The sequence below is a fragment of the Thamnophis sirtalis genome, unplaced genomic scaffold (assembly GCF_051295495.1).
Source record: "Thamnophis sirtalis isolate CommonGarterSnake01/CBP01778 unplaced genomic scaffold, rThaSir2_p1.2 scaffold_13, whole genome shotgun sequence".
Taxonomy (NCBI): Eukaryota; Metazoa; Chordata; class Lepidosauria; order Squamata; family Natricidae; genus Thamnophis; species Thamnophis sirtalis.
In genome coordinates this window covers 20014060-20039082 of record NW_028261393.1, presented here as the reverse complement: position 1 = coordinate 20039082, position 25023 = coordinate 20014060, and the positions used below count along the sequence as shown (strand labels likewise).

Below are 25023 nucleotides of genomic sequence, written 5' to 3'. Positions count from 1 at the left end.
TTTCTTTCTTCTGTCAGCCCTGTTTAGCTCTCATTAATGCGCAGCGGAAACCTGGAAAGTTTCCGCAGAACAGAATAACAGAAACTCGCTTCCAAGAGATAAATGTTGTTACCTCAACCTTGTTTGTTTTCTGACAGGACTCCTTCCCTTTTATCATCTATGGAGGCTTGTAATTTCTCGCCTGGCCTCTTAAGCGCTACAGCTCAATTCCCCCCACCCCACCCCCACACTATGGCAGCCGCTCGCGCACGCATCTCGATGGTTTCTCCAAACGTAGAGTCTCCTGCTGGAATGTCAACGATATTTGACAGAGGTCTGTTTTCATTCGCGTCCTCATGACATCACGAGGCGGAAGCCGGAAACAGGAAGTCCTCGATGTTTATGGCGAGACGACGAGAAGATGGCAACCGCTGTGGATACGGGAGCCTCTGCGGATGGGACGGTGAGAGATGAATGTGGTTAGAAGGGCTCGTTGTAGGGCAATCTGGCCATTATACCGCAACCGAAAGCTTCAGTCCAGCACCGCCCGAGGCGCCGTGTTGGGAAAGGTTGCTTGTATCCTGGGAAGTAAGAGATTTGCTTTGGCCGGAGTTGCTGCTCTGAATCGGTGGCAGGGATGGGGAACCTGGGCTGGACTACAACTCCCAACATCCCCAGCGGCCTATCTGTGAGCTGCAATTCAGCAATGCCTAGAAGTCTACTTGATCTTGGTAGAAAAGATGGGAAGAATTAAGGGCGGGGAGGAGGATAAAAGAGAGAGAATCTCATTCTTTTTCGCATTGTTAATACTGTAGAGCAGGGATGTCCAAACTTGGGAACTTTAAGAATTCTGGGAGTTGAAGTCCACAAGTCTTAAAGTTCCCAAGTTTGGACACCCCTGCTGTAGGGTGTATAGGTAGATCTGGAAGTGTTAAGTTTAGAATATTCTACAAATTATCAGTTTAGTTCCATTTCCCCTGTATTTAGGAATCAGTTGAGGAAAGCCTTTTAAATGTAGCCTCATCCCTTCTCTTGCATGTTGAGATATTTTGCCCATTGATTTGTTGATTGGGACCCATCAAGTTGTTTTTGATTCCTAGCAACTGCATAAATTTTCTCCATGATTGGTTTGTAATCTGTTCTTTCAAGACTCCCAATGCATCATCATCACTGTAACTGAATCTATCCATCTTGCTGCTGGTTGTCCTCTTCCCCTTTCCCCTTTTTATATTGTTAACATTATATATTATATAGATATACTACACATTGTATACTATAATTATTAACATAACATGTTGATAGTGATTTACAAGGATAATTGGCTTTTCTTGCGTTTTTGATAAACCACTCCATCTTCCTTGATCCCTTTCTGTATTTTAATTGTAATGGGTAGAGAGGGTTTACTATGAAAGTTTTTATTTTCTCCTGGTACTGTATTGTTAAAGCTCAAGACAATAATTATATTTCAAAAGCATCTGTCTTGAACTTTTTGATCTGTTAGAGAATATAGAATTAGATATCAGATCCTGAGTGACAAAATTAGACACATCTTGATAAAGGTTTTAGACCAGTACAAATAAGGCAATAACAGCAGTGAAAATAATGATTGATCCTATATATCCAGAGGGACGCGGTGCCTCAGTGGCTAAGATGCTGAGCTTGTCGATCAGAAAGGTTGGCAGTTTGAATCCTGAGCGTCGTGTAATTTGTCCCAGCTTCTGCCAACCTAGCAGTTCGAAAGCATATAAAAATGCAAGTAGAAAAATAGGAACCACTTTGGTGGGAAAGTAATAGTGTTCTGTGTGCCTTTGGCTTTTAGTCATGCCGGCCACACGACCATGGAGAAATCTTCAGACAGCACTGGCTCTTCGGCTTTGAAACAGATATGAGCACCACCCCCTAGAGTCGGGAACAACTAGCACATATGTGAGAGGGGAATCTTTACCTTTACCCATATATCCACCAAGTCAGATCCCAAAAGTGTCAGGCTACATGCCAACTATGGGCTAAAATGCAAGAAGCAATAGAACCAATCTATAACAAGGGGGCTCTGTCAATTAAAAGGAAATGTGGCTAAAATCATTATGGTAACAAAAGAGAGCAGGTATAACATCATGTGTTTAACTAGTGCTTTATTTAGCTTGCAATCCTGATTGTGAAACTGCTTTTTATACATCGTGTATTGTATAACCATTTATCTCAACCCCAAATTATTATTTTTTTAAATACATGTGGGGGGATATTCCAGATGGCTTCCAACACTTCAGACAGCCCGATGACAGCTGAAGAAGCTGCTGCCCAAAAGAGAGAAGAACGGCTTAGAAAATTCCGAGAGCTTCATTTGAAAAGGGTAAGGTTACCTTGTGACTTTTGGATTCAAATCCCAGAACAGTAAATCTGCTGGGTTATACCCTTCTGAGACCTAATTAAATTATATAGCACAGTGTACAAGATTTATGGGGCAACAATTTAGCATGCAAGAGAGTAGGCTTGAAGAGGGGAAAAGTTGGTAGTTCAGGATATAAAATTTGTAATAGTTTTTTTTTTTTAATTCTGTTTGCTGCCTAGAGTCGCTTGTTGAGATAGGCAACTATATAAATGGGGTAAATAAGTACAACTCCCTAATTAGAGGCAATCTAAGGTCCTGGGAATCACTAACTATAAATAAATGTTTTTATGTTACCAAGGCTGAGGAGTGATGTTACAGGTAGTGCCTGGGTGAAGAGCTCCTAAATTCATCTGTAACTGAAATTCTTAAGTCAGAACTTGTACTTGCAAACCAACTGCCTACTACTAAAAAATGCCAGATGGCGTTATCCTTGCTGGAGCCAACAAATCACTGAAAGTCCACTTTCAGGAACCATTGAAAACAGGCTGTATATAAAAAAATAACTTTAGCAATTCATCAGCTCAAGAAGGAGAACATCACTCACCATTTTCAGTAGTACACAGCCTTAAGGGTTGTCCTTAAATCACCACATTCTTCGTCTGGGTAATGCTTGTTGTATTAAGTTAAAATAAATGATAGTAAGAGCCAGAACAGTTACTTTTATGCAGTAACAGCCCACCAATAAGCAGACTGATAAACCTCTGCTGCAGAATCTGTTTTTCAATTTTTATTTGCATTGCCATGAGAATTTAGCATTCACTAGTAGAGTATTTCTTATTATTGGTGAAGTTTGTAACTTTCTTCATTTTTTTGCTGCTTATCCCTGATTTGTTTCTATTTTCTAATTTATCAATTGCTGGTAAATGGGAGATGTTCTTATCTCATGTTTATTTTTAAAAGAATGAAGCCCGTAAGTTAAATCATCAGGAAGTTGTGGAAGAAGATAAAAGGCTGAAGTTACCAAGCAACTGGGAAGCAAAAAAGGCTCGCTTAGAATGGGAACTCAAAGTGGAAGAAAAGAAAAAGGTAAACAAGCAAATAATATGATGTGTACCTTTAAGACAATTAGAAAGCTTCTAAAAAGTCCCACAGTTACTGTTTTTTCACTGGGATATATTAGAAATGAGAAATGATAGATACAATACTTGCACCATTACTGGAAAATACTGGAATCCAAATATAGCCCTTTTGCATTCGTGTGCAAAATAGGTGATGTACATTAATAACTCTCAAAGTTATTCTATGAAAAATAGATATTTTTATGTTTTAAATGGAAGGGCGCAATGTAGCTTCTGAAAGACCAAAATTCTGTTATTATTCTAAAAATGAGATTTTATAACCCTTCACCAAATGAGTAAAACCACAGTTCACATAATATTTTTTAGAATTTCTAATATAACATTAGGATGCATTTGTGATTTCAAGAAAACTGATACTTTTTTGTGCCATATGCCTGCATCATCCCACCCAGTGAGTATTTGGATTAGGCACGATTTAAACAAGGAATTTCATAATTCATTTCTTTTTTCAGGATGTTCTAGAACACTGTCAAAAGAGGTGGGAATTATTATGGGTATAGACCTATCAGAAAGAGAAATCAACAGCAGATCACGTATAATTCAACTGAAGACTAATTTTATAAGGAAATATAAAATATACATTTTAGCTCAGAGGAACATTTTTTGAGGAAATTATTAAAATGAGTTTACTGTATACTAGGAATGCTTGCTGAAAGGAGAAGATTATGAGAGAGTAAAGCTGCTAGAAGTAAGTGCAGAAGATGCAGAACGCTTTGAGAGGAAAAGGAAGAAGAGAAACCCTGATTCTGGATTTTCAGGTAGGGGGAAATGATCCTTACGGTTATCAAATAGATGTTGAATAAAAATAAAGTTTTACTCAGTGGCTCATATCAGGGGTTCTTCTGTAGGACTTGGCCCTGTGGGTCATAAGAATATTGGAAGGGGATCATAAAACATTTTCAAAATTGACCATGGTTACTCAGCCAAAGTGGGAACATTGTCAAAATTCCTGTTTGTCATGGCAAGTTCAAACAGAGCAAAAATCAGAGATACATGCAAAACAAAACAGGTTTATTTATTATTTATTATTCTTTATCTTTATGTAAATGAAGACTCAACTATCAAGGCCAAAATTATCTAAGGGGGTTAAAACATGGCAACTGGACCAAAATTTATTAAACAGAGATGTTTTGTTACTCATCCAAGTAGCGTATTTTGCGGATTATAAAACGCATTCCCCCCCCCCTTCCCAAAGTGGGTGGAAATGTCTGTGCGTCTTATAAAGTGAATATTGCAACAGGCGGGGGGGGCGGTGCAGCGCCAATCAGCTGTTCTAGGTGGGGGCAATTGGTGCTGCCTCTTATCGCTGCCACCCATTCGCAGCAATCGGTGGCAAATGGGCTGTGGCAAACAGAGCGTGGCGACGGCAAACAGGTGGCAGAGGCAGATTTTTTTTTCTTGTTTTCCTCCGCTAAAGTTAATGTGCATCTTATAGTCCAGAGCGTTTTATAGTCTGAAAAAATACAGTAACTTCTTCAATCAAAATGAAAATTCATTGGTTAGGCATAGTGTCAGAAAGTTGTGTGGAATATACCAACTCTGCCATACTGACTGCAAGGAGTTTCTTCCCAAAATGAAATGCAATATGTAAATGAGGAGCATTATTTACATATTGCATTTCATTTTGGGGAGAAATCCCGCTGCAGTCAGTCTGGAAGAGTTAGTACATTCTAAGGACTCTGTATGCCTAACCTATCCCAAAAAAAATTCATTTTGATTGTAGTACTTACTTGGATGTAACAAAACATCTCTGTTTAATAAACTTTGGTCCAATTTCCATGATTTAATCTTTTAAATATTCTTCATCTTTTTCCTGAGAACGGGGTTACACAAAATTATTTATCATTGCGGAGGGAATCACAATATTGCTGAAATAGGTTGCCCTATTTAATAAAAGTGTATTGTTCACTTAGCTAATTTCTTTGCTCTATAGACTATGCAGCTGCTCAGTTACGCCAGTATCAGCGGTTGACCAGGCAAATTAAACCTGACCTAGAAAAGTATGAAAAATTAAAAGAAGAAAGGCAAGTAATTTTGTTTCAGTTTTTTTATTATTATATGGTTGAAGGATCTAGAAGACTTACTGATGAGATCATTCCCAAACGCATATGAATACAGGTAATCCATGACTTATTTGATCATAAGCCATGATGATTATAAACCAGACTACCATGTGATTGTGCATATTGCATTGCAAATGCCACAATTGTTAAGCAAACCCATTGTTTGCTATATGGTGCTTTGTGCTGCAAATTAGAAATAATGGTTTCTGGCAAAAATATAAATTGTGGTCCCATGAATACAGGACAATGCAACCGTCCATAAATGCGGCTGGTTGCCCATAATGTGACCTGTGTGTGGTTGATGAATCTGGGTGTAAGTAGCTTTTCTGCACTACATTATAATTTTGAACAGTCACTAAATGACCAGTCCTAAGTCAAAGACTACCTCTAAATCATTTTGCACAGCTGGTATTAAAGTAGAGGGGCAATGTTCCATTTACCTGGCTCAATTTTGGTTAAATAAAATGAGAAAAGTGGGAAAGATTACAGATATGGAATTAAGAGTACAGACTCTTAATCAGTGCTACCATAACGGGTTAGATTGGTATTTTCTGTCCCAAATTCCTGAGCTGGAGAAATTTCACAAAAATGTTACTATTAACATTTATTTTCTCCTTTTTCTCCTTCAGCGGTGAAGATTTTTTTCCAACTTCAAATAGTTTACTCCATGGAACTCATGTGCCCTCCAAAGAAGGCGTTGACAAAATGGTTTCAGATCTTGGAAAACAGTAAGTGCCATATTCATAATGAATGCACGTTTAAATTTATTAAGCATCTTGCATATGTGCTTATAGACCTCTTGCTATCATAGACCACCTGTTTTATTTCAGATTGCATTATTTAAGTCCATCTCATTTTATTTCCTATTTATTTTTCAAATAATATAATTATCAGGCAAGGTTTTGCCCCTTTAAACTGATTCTGAGTAATCATATTAACTATAGAACCCAGTGATTGATCTGCTTTGGAGTGGATTAGTGAAATGGAGTTTATTCCTGTTGACCCCATTAGCTGAATATACAAAAAAAAATTCTATTACTGTCTCAAGTGAAGAACATCCAGTACCTCATTAAAATATGAATTCAAGACATAGCTATATATGAACAAAGGCCAAGTATTTCTGGTTCTTTTTCAGAATTCAAAAACGTGAAAAATACAGCCGGAGGCGTTCTTACAATGATGATGCAGATATTGACTACATCAATGAGCGAAATGCCAAGTTCAATAAAAAGGCTGAGAGGTTCTACGGGAAATACACTGCAGAAATTAAACAGAATTTGGAAAGAGGGACAGCTGTGTAGACTGAAAAGTTCAGGACCTGGCCTTGCTTTCTCAATTTGGCTTCTTTAAAACTTTCATGTATAAAATATGCTTTGCAAACATGCTTTAATGCTAGAATGAAATATATTGCAAATATCACAAATTGTTTTTATATGTACTTGCGGTTTATTTGAAAACTGTTTCTTAATTTTGGTAGTTTGATTAAACTAAGCCATGGCGTATAAAGCTGCTTTCAAAACACTCTTGGTATGCTTTGTCTGCTTAATGAACATCTGGTTTATAATGCAATGGGAAGCCCAAAAAAATAATTAAACATAATTCAAATGGATGTGCAAAACATATCCAGTCTTGGCTTTTGTACACAAAAATAGTTAGAAAGCTCCCTAAATATTATTTGTATTAGAAACGTAATATTGTTCATACACGTAGTCCTCAACATACGACTGCTTGTTAAGGGATCTTCATAATGCCCCACTCCTCACACTTCCCAGCACCACCTGCTACCCTTACTAGCTAAACTGTTTCACAATGCCCACCCACAGCACTCTTCCATCCCCTCATGATCCTTACTTGGTACTCAACTCTTTCCACTTAATGACTCTTGCAATCCTTGGATTGCAGCAGCAATGCAATGCCGTGACCTTTTAATACAGATCCTCATTTGTGGTGACCCCCAACCATAACATTGCTGTCTCGGTTCCTAAGACCATCGAAAATAATGTTTTCCGATGGTCTTAGGCGACTCGTGAAAGGGTTGTTCGATCCCCAAAGGGGTCCCGACCCACAGGTTGAGAACCACTGCATTAATGTAATATCATGCTTTATGACTATGTCATTTAGTATTGACAATTCCAGTCAACTTACCATTATAACCTGAGGATACCTTTGTAATAAATTAAGTCTGTTTCATCAAAAGATGCCATAATCGGGTTTTATTATTCTGTTACATCAGGTGTTGGATGTGACCAAATGGTCAATTTTGCCTGGGTTAGTGGTGGCACACACTTTCCCCAACAATTGGTCTTCAGGGTTACCTTCCTCTTTTTAGGCCTTGAAGTTCTTAAACAAAACTCTCAAAAATCTGTAAAATGGCATAGCTTTTCCTCCCTCCACAAGTTCTTGTGTTTGTTGGAATGAAGTGCTACCTCAATGTGCTTGCTCCTTTTCTGCTTGTTGCCAGCTGAGCTCCCAAAGAAGGCACCACCAGCATATGGTGTTTACTGTAGCTTCTTGTCCTGGCAATTGGGATAACCCTCTTGTCTACCTGAAATTGCTGCTGCCTGTAATTATTGATACATTCCTGAAAATGCTGGGGTGTGGTTCAATTTGTTAGACAGTGTGGATGCTAGTAAGTAAACTGAGCAGGGGAATGAATGAGTCCATTTCCTCAAGTTTCTAGGGCTGTAGTGTATACTCAACTATCACTTATTCGTGGTAACATATATAATGACCGTACTGCCTTTGGAGTTGGTTCCAAAACAGGGTGGTACAGAAAATTGGCAACATCATTTAAGCAGATGAAACTAAAGTTGTAGCTATGTCTTATTTTGGTACTTGCAAGGAAAAACAGGCACCTGGCAACTCCAGAAAATTGTTAACATTCATTTTGCCCCTTTAAACTCCCTGAAAACAGGTGGACTAATCTGGAAGTTTGAAGTGATACTTCTGATACATTATACTTCTGCTCTAAAGTACCCATTTTACCTTTTAACACAAAAGCAGACAGAATAATTCCAACTCAATCTGTTTCATAGATGGCTAACATTCCAGGAAGTGCAGCAATAGCTTATGGGTAATCTGTCCCTGTACTCATATACTACTTGGATCTTTTATATTTCAGGCAACAGAATCCAATCAAATATGTGTTTGCTAAAATAGCTATTTTCACGTCTTGTTCCTTTGAATAAAAACAGTACACTTCCACAGAATATTCAAAGTTTATTGAAATTCTTTACTATTACAGATTTTTATGAAAAGAAAAGAAAATATGCAACTTTTATAAATTCATCCTTCATTAATTTTGAATGCCATTTTTCTTGAATATCATTATAATGCCACAAAGTTCAAAATATTGGCTATAGCACAGTATTTACACAAGCTATGAAATTCAGTAAAAACAATAGTACATTAAGTAGTACCTACATTTGCCCCGACCAGCCTTTTCTGCTTGAAGCATGACTTATTTAAATGTTTGTGCCAAGCTTATTCACAGCTAAATAAGAACTTTAGATTTCATATAAGAAATGTTTCTTACAAAAGTGCAAGACTAATTTATGCAGTGTTGATAACAGGCAAGGATTAAAATGCAAATACTAGAACTTCACTAATGCATCTTTTCTCGCCTTTGTTCTTATTGCAGCAAGTATTCTTGTTAAAGCTAAACATTATCTACACAGGGAAAATGAACTATCAATAGGAGCCATAAATCACTCTTTAAAAGTGCTTAAAATTGTAAAATGAAGAAACCTTAATTTGTTCTTATGTTACATATATTACACACCAAAGTACAATATTCCTGTTCATGACATAATCCATTTCAGTCAAAAAGCAAATTTAAAGAAAAAATCCTACCTGTATTCGTTGGGTCTATTCCATTTTCTATCTGCAAAACACATTCTAGTTTCAAATGAGGTAAACCTACATTTAAATCTCAAAATGAGATATTTTGGATTTCATATTTTAGATGCTATTAACTAGAACAGAACTACTAGCATGCTCTGAAAATTGTACTTTTAGGTAAAAAATTATGAAACAGGACATTTTCCTCTTCCTTAACAGGAATCCATTGGCCAACAGAGCCTTTTTCTTCTTTTCTTGGGATACTACCAGATTTTTAGAAAGCAGACTTGCTGATTTCAGGGCCAGCGGCCTGGACATTTATATTCTGAAAAATAGAACATTAGAATAAGGATTTGTCAGTCATTATTGTCAGAATAAGTCACTCATTATTTGTTCAAGCAAATAATACCTTTATCAGGTAGCATACTAAAATGGTGGAATTTTAGGATATTCCTACAGTATTCCTTTCATACCAATAAGTGTTATTGGTATTATATGATATTAAGAAGCAAGTGCAGACAAGTGGCTGCAATTTATGTCCATCTTTGCTATTTTCAGTACATTTAGCTCAAATTCCTAAATTTTAGTTTGTCCTAAAATGGATTAATGGAAAGGTCACCATTAAGAATTACATTTTGTTATTTCCTATTAAAGAATTGAGGAAATATTTTCAAATAGATAGTTCCTAACCTGTCTTTTGATACCTGAAACAGAACATGTATAGTATTTTAATACCACATAACATGTTTTGATTCTTAATTTGTTCAATTTTATATAAATGTTTTCCAACAATTTCAGACTCATTTGAGCACCTCCCATAAGTCAGAACTAAAGCCCATAATTAATTGCCAATAGATTTTCTTCATCAGAACTGCAGACCATATTCATGATTTCCATAAGACAGAAATAAAGCATGTAAAATGTGTTGTGTGTTTGGATAATGGATTTCTGTAAACTATTGTTCCATGACAGTTTGACAGGTACTACTGTATATTGTTTAAAGTTTAAAATCCATTTGATACAGATTAACAAGAAAAAAATGGAAGGATTTTTTTTAAAAAAAATCCATTTTATCAATAGGATTCTTATTTTTAATTTAGTTGGATGATTTCAAGATTACATAGTAATTAAGATTTGGTAACCAGAATTTGTTAACAAATTTCACAATTCAGTTTTCAAAAAGTTTATTTTCCAACTATGAAATAATGCAATGTTTTTTCAAGGGACTCTTACAAAAGAGTTTCATTATTTGAAAATTTATTTTATATTTACCTTAAAATCAAAGTTCTCTTTTGGCTTTCCATTTTCACTGGTTTTGGAATCCATTTTTAAACTGGCTGGTAGGATGATTTCTTTCCCGAAGTTTTTAGCTGCATTAGTTTTTGCTATTTCAAGTAGTTCTGTTTTCTATGGAAAGAATGAATGTTTAAAATACATAAATTTCTCATTCAGAGAGAAGTTTCACCCCTGCCCCCATACTTACTAAAAGGCACTAACATTCTTTAATTTAGCACTGTTCTCTCTTTCATAAATACAATGTTGACTTTCAAAACCAGTCAATAATTCAACAATTGCATTGTAATTTGAAGGCAGATCTGAGATATCTAACATCATTCACTCAATTACAAGGGATCTGATGTATTTATTCCTTTTTCCAAGATTTGTCATTATTTATTATAAACATTCTAAGATGCTTCAAACATTGCCATTTTCAGATCTGGACAAAGAATTTTCCAAATAATTTTGGAATATTCTTGACAACCCAATATTCCCCCCCACCCCCCAAAAAATACCTTTTTCTGTCAAGCGAAGAGGGGTTCTATTGTGAGATCTTGTTCAGGAGTTTCTTCACCTTCTATAAGCTTCAGGACAAACGGTTATTCCAAACCCATAGTATCCTTGGCTTCTTGATCTACTTCTGGAGTAAGACCTGTGATAGTATGATCTAATAGGAGGTCTGCTCCATGATTTATATATTGGACATGAGTGAGGATGTCTTCTGTAATATCTAAGATGGGATCTTTCCCGGTATCTGTAATCGTGTGATCATAAGTAACTCCTGGAATAAGATCTTGAGTATCCTCTGGATCTACAAGAACAAATCCTTTTAGCATGTCCTCTTGATCTGCTCCTCGATCTACTTGTGCTTGTGGAGTAAGATGAAATACTTGAAGTCGAACTGTAAGATGAATCACTAGAAGATACAGAGGAAGATCGCCTGCTACAGCTGCTCCTTGAACATGATTGAGATCTCCCTTTAGATGAGCTCAGAGTCAAGTTATCCAGGAATCCTGTCATTTCATCTGTCTTCTTGCTCACTTTCTGCTTTTCAGAAATTTTAGAACATGTTCCTTCTGCTCTCCAGTCCCAATTACTTTAGATTAAAAAAAATGTTTTAGAAAATCTCAACACCATAAACTTACATTTCTTCTACTACTTATGTCTTTCTGAACTGTCTTATTTCATATTCCATTTTATAACCATCATTAGAACTATTTTCCAAATTTATTCAAATCCTAGCAATAATCAAGAGACGAGCCTAAACAATTTACTCAAAAACCTGTTTCACTAATACCAATACAAAACAACAGGATTAGAATTATTGTCTATCTGCACTTAGTGAAAATGCAGCTGTTACCAGCACACAGCATTGCTATGGAGTCAATTCTGCTATAAATACAAATCTAAGTCTTTCCTTCTATACATCTGCTTTTTCCTTATTTTCACTTTCATCATTTTTAATAAATTTGCTGCATATTTAGAAAGATTGTACTCTGCTATTTTCCTCTATCTCAGAATTTCATACAACTACAAATATCCTAGTTATAAAGCATTAACAACATAAACCAATTCATTGTTGAAAAGAAATTACCATTAAGTGCCACAGAAATCTCTTTCTTCTTGCAACTTCCATTGATTTGGTGAGGACTCCTGTAAGAGTTTTAAGATTCTCAATCAAATTTATAACTAAATCAGTATCTTCCTAATACAAAAACATCAGTATTTTTCCTAGTAACATGACACTGAGATTTATTTCATAGTACTGTAGTTTGCAATGAAATGCACTGTAAAATTGCACTGACATTAGCGTAAGCATTCAAGCACACCATAAACACTACATGGGGGTGGGGGGGGAGAAATTAATTGTGTTCAGCAATTGATCTACCATCCACCTGCAATATTTCAATTTCAATTTCAATTTTAATGGATTTATATGCCGCCCAATCCCGAAGGACTCTGGGCGGCTTACATAAAACAATTTAAAAGATATTTAAAAAGTTTTTAAATACAAAAACAAAGCAAATTAAAAAAGACACAACATGCACTGGATCTTAATGGGGCTGAAGCTCAATCAAAGATCAGCAGCCCCAGGCCTGCCAGAAGAGCCAGGTCTTAACAGACTTTCGGAAGGCTGAGAGAGTGGGGAGGGTCCGGATCTCAAGGGGTAGATCGTTCCATAGGGCCGGGGCAGCTACAGAGAAGGCTCTCCCCCGAGGAGCCGCCAGACGACATTGTGTAGTCGACGGCACCCGGAGAAGGCCCACCCTATGAGATCTTATTGGGCGCTGGGAGGTATGTTGCAGGAGGCGGTCATGGAGATATCCTGGTCCTAGGCCATGTAGGGCTTTAAAGGTGATAACCAGCACCTTGAAGCGTGTTCGGAGACCAATAGGGAGCCAGTGCAGCTCACGGAGGATAGGTGTAATATGGGTGTATCTAGGTACACCCAGTATTGCTCGCGCGGCTGCATTCTGAACCAATTGTAGTTCCAAACACTTTTCAAGGGCAGCCCCATGTAGAGCGCGTTACAGTAGTCGAGTCTTAAGGTGACGAGGGCGTGAGTGACCATTTGGAGTGCCTTCCGGTCCAGATAGGGCCGCAACTGGTGCACCAGGCGAACCTGGGCAAACACTCCCCTGGTCACAGCTGACAGATGATGTTCTAGTGTCAGCTGCGGATCCAGGAGAACACCCAAGTTGCAGGCCCTCTCTGAGGGGTGTAAAATTTCACACCCCCCAGGTTTAAAGGTGGAATATCTGGACTATCTTTGGGGGGCAGCATCCAAAGCCACTCAGTCTTGTCAGGGTTGAGCACAAGTTTGTTCATTCCCATCCAGACCCTGACAGTTTCCAGGCACTGGCACATTACTTCCACCGTTTCACTGAGTTGGGACAGGGCGGACAGATACAGCTGGGTATCGTCCGCATATTGGTGGTATTTAATCCCGTACCGACGAATGATCTCACCCTGCGGCTTCATGTAGATGTTAAATAGGAGGGGGGACAGGATCGAGCCCTGTGGCACCCCGTATTCAAGGGGCCTAGGGGTCGACCTCTGTCCTCCGACCAACACCGACTGCGACCTGCCAGAGAGGTAAGAGGAGAACCACCGTAAAACGGTGCCTCCCACTCCCACCTCTTCCAGCTGCCGCAGAAGGATACCATGGTCAATAGTATCGAAGGCCGCTGAGAGATCAAGAAGCACCAGGATAGAGGAATGTTCTCTATCCCTGGCTCGCCAGAGATCATCGGTCAGCTTGACCAAGGCGGTTTTGGTGCAGTAACCAGGCCTGAAACCAGACTGAAAGGGATCTAGATATTCATTTTATCAATTTAAAAGGCTACCGAAGTATATCAAGCCATGTTAATCATTCTGGCTTTGCACAACACAACCACAAAACAACTAAGAGCCAAATGCAAACCCAATCAGCACAAAATTTCATAATTAATTTTTTTGGCTAGAATGGTCCTTAATTTCCTTGTGTTAAAGTGCAGTTTACAGAGTGCTTTGTCATTCTAATTTAACCATTTCTCCTTGCCCACAGATTAGCAATACTGGTTATTCTAAATATACTCAATGCCTTTGGTTATGATTTTAAACAAACCTATTAGGGGGAAAAGACCAAGACCAGATGGACTTGTTTAAAAAAAACAAAAAACGGGCAGACCGCACTGTTACATACATAATCCAACGCTCTTTCAAATGTATAGCCAAATAATGGGAGGACTACAACAAAGAAAGATAGGAAGAAATTAAGACATTTGTTTAAATACAAATTAAAGGGGGGGGACTGTAAATTGCCCATTAAAACCAGACAGTAGCAGAAATTAGGTACAATTTCTGTATAAACCAAAGCAATTTGCACTTTTTTTACGAAAAGAGGCTTGATACAGGAATTCCGAATAAAAAAATTCAGAACCGAATTGAATGTTAAGGCCGATGAAGGATTATTTTACAAAACAAATCAAGGGCAACGCGAAAAAGGTGGGCTTTGAGGGCAGATTTTAATGCAGGCAAAGCCAGATTTCTACACACCTCGAGCAGCTTAGACCGAATTTTTACAAACAAGCCCAGAACAAGATTTACCTCACACACACACACACCCGCCGTAATCAACAATAGACAATAACTAAGGGGTGAGCAAAATCTATTCTTCAATAGTTCAACACGGTCATCTTCATGCCCCGAAAGACGCGCCCTGAAACTTCTTGGAGTGAGGAGGAAACCCGATATCTCCATCACAGGCCTTGAGGTGCGGCGTTGTCTGAACGTAGCCTTCGTGCTGAGGTAATATTACGAAGACGCCCGCCCAATATTTCCTTTTTTGGGAAGGGGGATTTCTAAAATTCAAAAACAAAAATTAAAAAGCCGAATAAAGACTTACTGGCTTTACGGAGGGGGAGAGCTCGGCTTCGTCAGTCACTGCCATTAGAGCAAAAAAAGCCGAGACTAGGAAACAACCTCAAAAAAAACCCCCACTCCGAATTCCGCACGCCAACGATGAAATAGGTTTTACCAAAGTCCACTCGGCTGCCGAGAAAAAAAAAGCGCGTTCAATTGGTTCCCCGTTAGAAACAGCACCCAACGCGACCTTCGAGCGCCCGACTCCGACTGAAGGAAGCAGAAGGTTCCAGAAGAGCGCGGGTAAAAGGCGCGCCCGTTGGCTGTAAATGGCGTTATTGCGCATGCGTGCTAGCATGTGGGCGGGGCCATGATCTTCACCATGGAAACAGGGATGTGCTCCCTCAGCTGTGTGAATGGCAGAAAGTGCAGGGCAGAGGTCTTCAACCTTGGCAAACTTTAAGACTTGTGGACTTCAACTCCCAGCATGGAGTTGGAGAATTCTGGGAGTTGAAGTCCACAAGTCTTAAAGTTTGCCAAGTTTGGGGATCCCTGGTGAAGAGGAACTAAAGAGCCTCTTGATGCGGTTGAAGGAGAAAAAAAAGTTGAAACTCAACGTTAAGAAAACTAAGGTCATGGCATCCGGCCCTCTCAATTCCTGGCAAATAGATGGGGAAGAAATGGAGGTAGTGACAGATTTTATTTTCCTGTGCTCCAAGATCATCACAGATGGGGACTGCAGCCAAGAAATTAAAAGACACTTGGGAGGAAAGCTATGGCAAATCTAGACAGCATCACCCTGCCAACACAAGTGTGTATAGTCAAGGCTCTGGTTTTCCTAGTTGCAATGTATGGCTGCTAAAGTTAGATCATAATAAAGGCTGAGTACCAAAGAATGGAGGCCTTTGAACTCTGGTGCTGTAGAAGACTCCTGCGAGTCCCTTGAACTGCAAGGCGATCAAACCGGTCAGTCCTAGAGGAGATCAACCCTGACTGCTCTTTAAAAGCCCAGATCTTGAAGAGGAAACTCAAATACTTTGGGCACCTAATGAGAAGGAAGGACTCCCTGGAGAAGAGCCTCATGCTGGGAAAGATGGAGGGCAAAAGAAGAAAGGGACTGCAGAGAATGTGGTGGCTGGATGAAGTCACCAAAGTAGTAGGCGTAAGCTTCAATGGACTCCAGAGTATGGTAGAGGACAGGAAGGCCTGGAGGAAGGTTGTCCATGGGGTCGCGATGGGTCGCACACAACTTTGCAACTAACAACAACAGCAGCTACGTACAGGTATTCCTCAACTTACAACAATTCATTTAGTGACTGTTCAAATTTACAACAGTCCTGAAAAGTGACTTATGACTGTTTTTCACAGTTATGACCATTACAGCATCCCCATGGTCACATGATCAAAACTCAAGATGCTTGGCAACTGATCGTTGCCATTTCCTGGGGTCATGTGATCTCCTTTAGCAACCTTCTGACAAAGAAACTCAATGGGAAATCCAGATTCACTTAACCACCATGTTACTAACTTAACTGTGGCGAGAAAAGTCGCAAAATGGGGCAAGCTCATTTAACAAATGTTTCAAGATTTAGAAAGGGGACTGGGGAAGGAGATAAAACCAGCTCTCTGTGAGCAAAAGTTATATGAGGGTGCTTTGGTGCCCAGGTGGAGAAAAGGCCAAACAGTATTATGGTTTTTTCAAGGAAATATATTTGATTACTTTACCTTATAGGGGGGGAAAAGTAAACCTACACAAATCGACTTGCAATTCTGTATGTACTTCCTAGGGAATTCGCCTTATGGAGTTAGAAATCAGGAATCAAGGAGAGAAGCAACTTGGAACTAAGGAGAAATTTCCTGACAGAACAATTCATCTGTGGAACAATTTGCCTCCAGAAATTGTGACTAATGCAACACTAATCATTTTAAAGATGATGTTGGATAATCATTTGTCTGAAGTGGTGTAGGGTTTCCTACCTGAGCAAGGGATTGGACTAGAAGACCTCCAAGGTCTCTTCCAACTCTGGTATTCTATTCCATTTCATTCCATTGTTCTGTTCGGTTCCTTTCTATTACTCTATTATTCTATTCCATTCCGTTTCATTCTATTATTCTATTGTTCTATTCTATTCTATTCTATTCATTATTCTATTCCATTCCGTTCCATTCTATTATTCTATTGTTCTGTTCTATTCTCTTCTATATTAGTCTTTCAGAAACATTCCCATGAATTGCACTCTCCACCTTGCCTTTGTTACGGCGTCATTCTTAAGTATCAAAATTCGTGGGGGCAATTGCCACTTTTTTAAAAAATGCCACAGTTTTGCCTCCTAGTACGCTAGATTTGACCTTGACATAACACAATAGCTGTTTCAATTTTTTAAAAAAGCTTCAAAACCCATCACCAACTCCGTTTGGGGCAGAGCGCCTGCGCAGCCTTGCAGCTGGCTTCCAAATCGTTTCCCCCACCCCCGCTGCCGCCGCTTGGGGGCGCATGCGCAGCCCCAAAGCTTGCGCGCGGACGAGGCGAGTTCGCGCTTGCGCAAGACGAGACACCCTGGATGCGGCCTTTCAAGCATACGGGTTCTTGAGCCGGCCCCGCTTTTGTTTACATGGGGGGGGGGAGGAGTAGGCGGGGTTAGCGACGGCGACGCCCGCAGTCAGCTGAGCGCGCGCCGGCTACCTTTCCAAGGCGCTCGAGGGCGGTAAGTGAGGAGGAGGGGGACCCCCTCGGCCTCCAGCGAAGAGTCTGGATGTGCCCCAGAGGGTCTTAGCCCTGTGCTAGCGCTGACCGGCGTGGGTGTGTCGCGGGGCTGGAAAAGTCTCGGGTCGCCCGAGGGATTTTCCCGCAGAAGCAGGGCCTGAGCGTCTGGAGGAGTCGCGCTCCTTCACTCTCGCGACCCGCCTCACTTGGTGGACTGCATGAATCCGCTTGGGGGCGGTGGGGGGGGGGGTCGACTGCTGCGTAGCTCCAAAGGGCGTCAGGCCCCAATGGCTGCCTGGGGATTCTGGGAGTTGAAGTCCACACACCTCTAAACGGGATTCGATCGCAAAACATTGGTGTGTTCTTGTTGTGCAATCCCAAAGAGCATGGAAATTTTTAGGGTTCTGTAACTGTGATTTCCAGGTCTATGTAACCGTGATTGATTTAGTACAGGGATAATTTTTTTTAGTTAGCCTGGCATACAAGAATAGAATAGAATATGGAATGAAGAATAGAATAGAATAAAATAGAATAGGAATAACAGAGGCTAACAGCTGAGATTTGTGTTTCAGCACCTCTGGGTCTCTTAGTCATAGGGTACAAATAAGCAAATCAGGAAACAATGTCAATATAAGGATACAAGCAACGAAGTTACAGTCCTGCAGTCATAAATGGGAGGAGATGGGTGATAGGAATGATGAGAAGACTAATAGTAATAGTAATGCAACCTTAGTGAAAGGTTTGACAGTGGTGAGGGAATTATTTGTTTAGCAGAGTGATGGCGTTCTGGAAAAAACTGTTCTTGTGTCTAGTTGTCTTGGTGTGCAGGGCTCTATTGTTTTGAGGGTAGGAGTTTAAATAATTTATGTCCAGGATGCGAGGAGTCTGTAAATATTTACATCCTTCTTTTTTTATTTGTGCAGTGTACAGGTCCTCAATGGAGGGCAGGTTGGTCGCAATTGTTTTTCTGCAGTTCTGAACTACACTAAAGTGTGGCTGGCAGGTTTATAATGATGTATGTTGTGTGGGTCTGGAAAACAGTGGGTTAATTGAATTAAACAATGTGCTGTTTGGGATAAATTCCACAGGATGTGCGAGTTGGGCTCTTCTTATGATAGGAAATGAGAGTATTTTAGTCACACAGTAAAACTCATATAGAAAAGTAAGAACTATTTCAGTAGAACTCAAAGATGCTTTTTCAAAAGGCAACTGGGTTTTTGTTTTTCCTTGAAGACATTTCACTTCTCATCCAAGAAACTTCTTCAGTTGGGACAACCATGACTGGATGACTGAGAATCTCCATAGATATTTCAGTAGAACAGTCAGACTATTTCAGTAAACTTGATTGCTATGCATGTGGGGCAATTTATTTTTGATTTGTGAATACCATAATGTTCACCAACTGAGATACTGAAGTTTCCTTATAAATGGATGTTTGAAAAGTGGGGCTCCAGTTATTAGAGTTTTGTGTTTGTTGAAATGTAGCCATTTTGTTGATATGAAGGCCAAACTCTGTGTTCATTTGAGAAAACTTCACTGTAGCAGAAGAGTATATGAATAACTATATTTCCATACTTTTTTGGGTGGAGGAGTTTTTAGCCTGAGTTTGCTGAAAATCTATCCAGTAAAGGAAGTTGTAAGTGGGATATTTTCAATTGTGTGGTCATCTGTTTTTGTTTTTAAAAAGCAGTTTGCGGATGGTAAACGTTTGCTTGTTAACAGCATATTTTATAGTCAAATGCATCTGGAGACTAACAGCACAGCTGAGATGTGTGTTTCAGCACTTCTGGGTCTCTGTGTATGTGTACTTCATATATGCCTAAAGATACCTGTCACATTTTTATATGCATCTCGGATTCTAACACTTTGAAAGCAGCAAATACAGTTAGTACATTGAACACACATTTAAAACAAAACCAGCGAAAGAAAAATTACATTCATTTTCTCGCCTAGGTTTTTCAGAGGATTGAAATATGTCTGGGTTCCTTGAAAATGTTAGATGCTCCGAGTGTGTTGACTGGGGAGAAAAACGAAATACAATAGCTTCTATTGCAGCTGGTGTACTGGTGTGTATGTTTAATTCTTATTTGTACATTAACATGCCTTACATTACATCTGGAACTCTGCACTTTGATATGCCCCAAGGGCTAATCAGTAAACTAAATTAAACTACTAGGTAATATAAAAATCTTTATTGTTATTATGAATATTGTACATGCATAATATGAAAGAATCCATAGGTCTACCTTGAAATGTATTGATCTAATTCAGTAAATTTAGAATGCAGCTTATCTTTTCATGTTCTTCTCTAAAAGTATTGTGCCTTGGGGACAACAAAGGGTTCGTGTTTATTGTAATCTTTTCTCATTGTCTCTGGAATATTGTTATTTTAATGTCTGTGAGAGTAGTGATAAAATATAAGCATTGTGTTGATGATGCTGATGATAGAAATGTGTTCAGTTTTTTACAGGATGGTGGATTATAATAGATGCAGCTGTCAAATATCCAGGTTCAGCAGAGTTCAACCATTCCTACCATGCTTGTGGAGTTATAGCCACAGTTGCATTCCTAATGTAGGTAACATTTCCATCCCAATTCTTTAGAACTTGTGTTGAAATATATGTTCAACTCTTCATGCCTGATATTCAACATCTAATTGAATGTTCTGTATTTAATCATGCTCAGTTTAACCAAGCCCTAGGTTTATTTTGTTATGAACTATAGCTACCTTAGTGTAAATGACTTTTATGGGCAAGGGACTGAAATTGCTTGGAGTTTAGAAAGAAGACTACATATTGCCCACAGCTGTCCCAGTTTCAGATGAAAAGTCCTGATAGGGGACCGCATTGCCATAGTAGTGAAAAATCGTGACCCGATAAATGCACGCCCGACAAATGCGCACCAACAAAACCGCTGCAACAAAACAGTGATGTTGAAAGCGCGCCCACAAAACCGCGCCCACAAAAGCGCGATTAGGGTTTTTAGGTTAGGGTAAGGGTTAGGGTTGTTACCATTGTTACCGTTGTTTTCACATTGTTTTCGATGGCGCGCATTTGTTGACGCGCTTTAGTGGGCACACTTTCAACGTCGCGTTTTGTCACAGTGGTTTTGTCGGTGCGCATTTGTCAGTGAACCGTGAAAAATTAGGCTCAGAAGTGCCTGAAGGCTGACTTGTGTCATGAAAATGCTAGATGGCACTAGCAAGTTTTTGCTATCACCTTTCTTCCTTTTGCAACATAGGGATAAGGTCTGCCTCATGCTGTTACTGCAAGAAACGCAACAATATAATGCAAAGTTAATATTTCAGACACTTCAATATGTCATCAGTTGCTGAATTCTCAATGCTGATGCCAAATTCCATTCTGTGTTGTTTTTGTAGGATCAATGCTGTTTCCAACGGTCAAGTGCGTGGAGACAGTTACAGTGAAGGGTGTCTTGGGCAGACAGGTAAACTATTGATATCTCAATGGAAAGAAAGCTAATTCTTTTTTAAAAAAAGAAATACTGACGGCCTCTTTCCCATCTATTTACAAATTTACTTTTTTGTCATGAATGAGAAATAATAATTCTCCTTTATTCTACTCATTTAGCAAGCTGGGGTATAATATTCTTAATTTTATGGAGGAAAATTGAGTTACATTTTAAAATAATGTATCTTCCATTTTATTTTGAGGCCCAATTCTCCTATATTAGTAATTTATATGCCATGCTAATTGATTTAGACCGTGGTTTTGTTCCCTCTTTTTTCTAGGAGAATGATTGTTTTTAAAATGAGCTCTAATAATTAATTTTTAGGCTATCTATATCTTTACAGAGCTATTTTGGTTATGCAGAGGATGGGAGATAGATTTTCCCAGCCCCCTATTCAAAATTTTCAATGTCTCTCAAAATTTGCTTTTAAGGAGATGCAGTGAAAAAAGCTTCTTTTCCTAGAGGGATGTGTTTGAAAACATAATGTGCTATGTTTGTACATTGGGGGGAATACATTTTTACAGTTTTGATCATAGAAAATACCTAACAGTCCACAGGTGTTGTTACCACAACAAGCAAAGAAATCTGTTTGTGTCCTGAATATTGAACTTATTTATTTTGAAAATAATGAGGTTATCTTTGGGTACATTAAGGTGCTCGCATCTGGCTGTTCATCGGTTTTATGCTGGCATTTGGATCCCTGATTGCCTCAATGTGGGTTCTCTTTGGAGGCTACGTTATCAATGGTAAGAAATATTGTTGAAATTGTAATTTTCTCTGGAAAAGGACTGTATCTTTTTTCTCTGTGTGAAGCGCTTCTAAAATTCCATTGGAAATACGAAATCACGGCTCAGGAACCCTTTGCAGGTGTTATGGCTTAATTAGCTGATTAGAGTGGGACACTTTGAACCTAGAATATTGCACCTTTTCACAATATTCTAATTTTCTGAGATTGTGGATTTGGGATTTTCATGTTCTGTAAGCCATAATCATCACAATTATGACAAATCACAGCTTGAACTATCTTGTTTTGCATGTAATGAGTCTCTCATATATTAGTTTTACCTTTTAAGTTGCATTACTGAAATAAATGAACTTTTGCACAATATTCTAATTTTTTGAGTTTAACTTGTATATGAACATGGCTTCAGAGAATCCTGAGTTGTGAAAGCTCATCCTTAACATCTTTGTAGAAACTATTGTATGTAAGAAACATATTCTTTAGAATGTGATCGTAGGCATATTTTCAGAGTTATCTTCCCTAGCTGATTGAGATTTGCTTTGAGGAAGTTTGTTTATATTCCATCTTTCTACCATTTCAACTCGTATTTGCTGGTTTGTTTTTCAGCGTATAGTTTGAAATAGAATGCCTTGAACAATGTTTTAATTGTGTCAATTAAAAAGCTAGCAAAAAGATTATCATGATAGAAAACAGTATCAAATTTTGCAAGTAAATAAATTCCTAAATAAAACTGTTAGATGCATTCCTAAAAACTGTTTGCCAGATTCTGATTAAAAATGGCAATGTCGGAAGCCATTTATTAATGCTTTTAGCATTGAGAAAATAAAGTACACTGGGAAGATGCTAATAATAAACTTTAGGAACCTGGTAAAATAATTCTTTTTTTCACAGACAAACAAAACAAACCACCAGTCTATCCAGGGATAGCTGTCTTCTTTCAAAATGCTTTTATTTTCTTTGGGTAAGAATGCTTTCAATTCTTTATTTGGATTTATTATGTACATTATTATGCTCATCTATTATCTAGTGTGATGAATGTACGTATGTATGTATGTATGTATGTATGTATGTATGTATATGTATGTCTGGAAATTTTTGTAAGCCCTGTGTAAGTAGTAGTTAAAAAAGATTGGAGGCAGTGGTAAAAATGAATCAGTTTATGATACTGATATAAATTTTAGCACTGATGTGTGGGAGCATTACCATAAAACTTATAAAATTGGAATGCTTTAAAGATTTATTTGGGATTTTTATATCATTGTTCTTTTTTATGCTAATTAAAATGCTTACAGAGCCAACAAAACTAATCATAAAAATGTATTTATAGAGTGCCTTTTATTGAGATACACAACAACCACCTTAGTTAAAATAGTAATGTCAAAGATGGGCAGTAAGTGTAAATCTTTACCCAATAAAAGTATAAAAGCAAAACTAAACAAAGCAAATAACAATATCGAACAAGAACCAGCAGCAGAATCCAATGAAATAAAGTTTTTCTGAAGTTACACTAAGAACATATTTTCATTCAAAGAGATATTAATAAAATGGAAGCTCAGGTTAACCCTTGTATCCGCCATCTGAAATAATATTCAGTCTGATTCAGGACAAGGCTCTTCCTCTTTATCTTTTTCTACAGAAAGGCATCTAAAGACATTTTCAAGATAAGGATAGCTTGTAGGCCTAAGGAATCCTTATTTGTCCAAAAAAATGGGGGTAGTGCTTGATTTTGAAAATGAAGAAATGAGAGAGACGTTTATGCCAACCATAGTACAACAATCAGAATATTAAGATGCACTCCCCCCCCCAAAAAAATGGGTGGAAATGTCTGTGCGTCTTATACAGCGAATATTGTTGAAGCCCCACCCACCTTGCGGCACTCGCCCTTTGGCCTCTGCCTCCCAACAATTTGCCTCTTTAGAGCAAACAGTTTGGTCAGCTTCAGCACAGCCTGATTTGAGCATGAGCAGCTGATTGGCCTCCCTGAAAACCTATCATCTGTTCCAGATTGCGGGGATTGGCACCACCCATCAGCACTGCCACCTAGCGCCGCCTCGACGCACCTCATTTTCAGCCAGTTCCAGGTAGTGAGGATAGGCGGCGGCAGCGATCCTCACGGCCTGGAACGGGCTTATAGGAAATATTCCAGGAGGCCGATCCAACCGCCAATCAGCTGCCTGTGCTAAATCAGACTGTGCTGAAGCTGACCATGCTGTTTGCTGCAAGGAGGCAAATTGCTGGGAGGCAGAGGCAGATTTTGTTTAGTTTTGTTTTCCTCCCTAAAAGCTAGTTGTGTCTTACACTTTGGAGCGTCTTATAGTCTGAAAAACTTGCTATTTTACTAACTACGCTGCATGTCCATATTTCAGGTATATTTTATATAGTGAAACACCTGTAAGCATAGCAAAAAGAAATGACAAGAGCTATATTAATCTGTGACTGAAGGAAATCTTTCCTGGTCTGCTCTTTTTAATATGAGGATTCTGATATCCATGTATCTAATAATTTGTCTTTCTTTCTAACAGCGGTTTGGTGTTTAAATTTGGTCGCACTGAGGATTTGTGGCAATAAGTGACGTGGAGCGTCTCACCTGCTATTTTTAATTACCTTTTTGTAATATCAGTGCTCTGCTATCAGCAAAAAAGAAAACTCTCACATTTTTAAATCATGATACATGTTTCCATTTTTGTTCCTTTCAAGTTGAGACTTTTCTATTCTTGGCTTTTTGACAAATATTGTAGCCTGTGATTAAGCTGAGATGGAAGAGGAAGTCTTACTGTCCTCTTACTGAATGTTTTTGTTATACCTTAATATTAATGTATCTTTTACTGTTCCTTTATTCGGGGGGTATAAGTGCTGGGTTTTTTTAATGTGAAATTATTGACTGACAGTATATGTGGAATGCTTGTATATGATGGTTATTACTTATGTGCATAAAATGTAATAAGAAATATACTCTTATTGTATTTTGAATGCGACTTCTTGAAATTTCTTGCAAAGTTTTTAGAATTTTAGCAAAAGCATATCCATAATGGAAAGACTAGCTTTTTCCTCAAATACACACACTTGTCTTCCCTGCACATTGTAGTTTTCCAACATGTCTGGGAGGTGCTATTTGCGGAAGGCTATATAAGAAA

At 38.6% G+C, this 25023-nt stretch overlaps 3 protein-coding genes across 3 annotated transcripts; 2 read left to right on the top strand and 1 right to left on the bottom strand.

The window, feature by feature from the left end:
* Positions 1-348: 348 nt before the first annotated feature.
* SYF2 (SYF2 pre-mRNA splicing factor) lies at positions 349-7119 on the top strand. The gene is made up of 7 exons (XM_014051617.2): positions 349-442; positions 2228-2329; positions 3269-3394; positions 4088-4205; positions 5381-5471; positions 6140-6238; positions 6646-7119. The coding sequence occupies exons 1-7, from the start codon at positions 401-403 to the stop codon at positions 6809-6811; spliced, it is 744 nt and encodes a 247-aa protein (XP_013907092.1). The 5' UTR covers positions 349-400; the 3' UTR covers positions 6812-7119.
* A 1599-nt stretch (positions 7120-8718) lies between these two features.
* Positions 8719-15060, bottom strand: RSRP1 (arginine and serine rich protein 1). The gene is given in 7 exon segments (XM_087728038.1): positions 8719-9608; positions 9611-9660; positions 10041-10054; positions 10623-10759; positions 11144-11724; positions 14299-14357; positions 15016-15060. Coding segments are annotated over 7 exon segments (996 nt in total). The 3' UTR covers positions 8719-9498.
* A 2461-nt stretch (positions 15061-17521) lies between these two features.
* On the top strand, positions 17522-24855 carry TMEM50A (transmembrane protein 50A). The gene is made up of 7 exons (XM_087727084.1): positions 17522-17677; positions 19630-19742; positions 20137-20249; positions 21056-21123; positions 21801-21893; positions 22781-22850; positions 24412-24855. The coding sequence occupies exons 2-7, from the start codon at positions 19650-19652 to the stop codon at positions 24455-24457; spliced, it is 483 nt and encodes a 160-aa protein (XP_087583210.1). The 5' UTR covers positions 17522-17677; positions 19630-19649; the 3' UTR covers positions 24458-24855.
* The last annotated feature ends 168 nt before the right edge of the window (positions 24856-25023 follow it).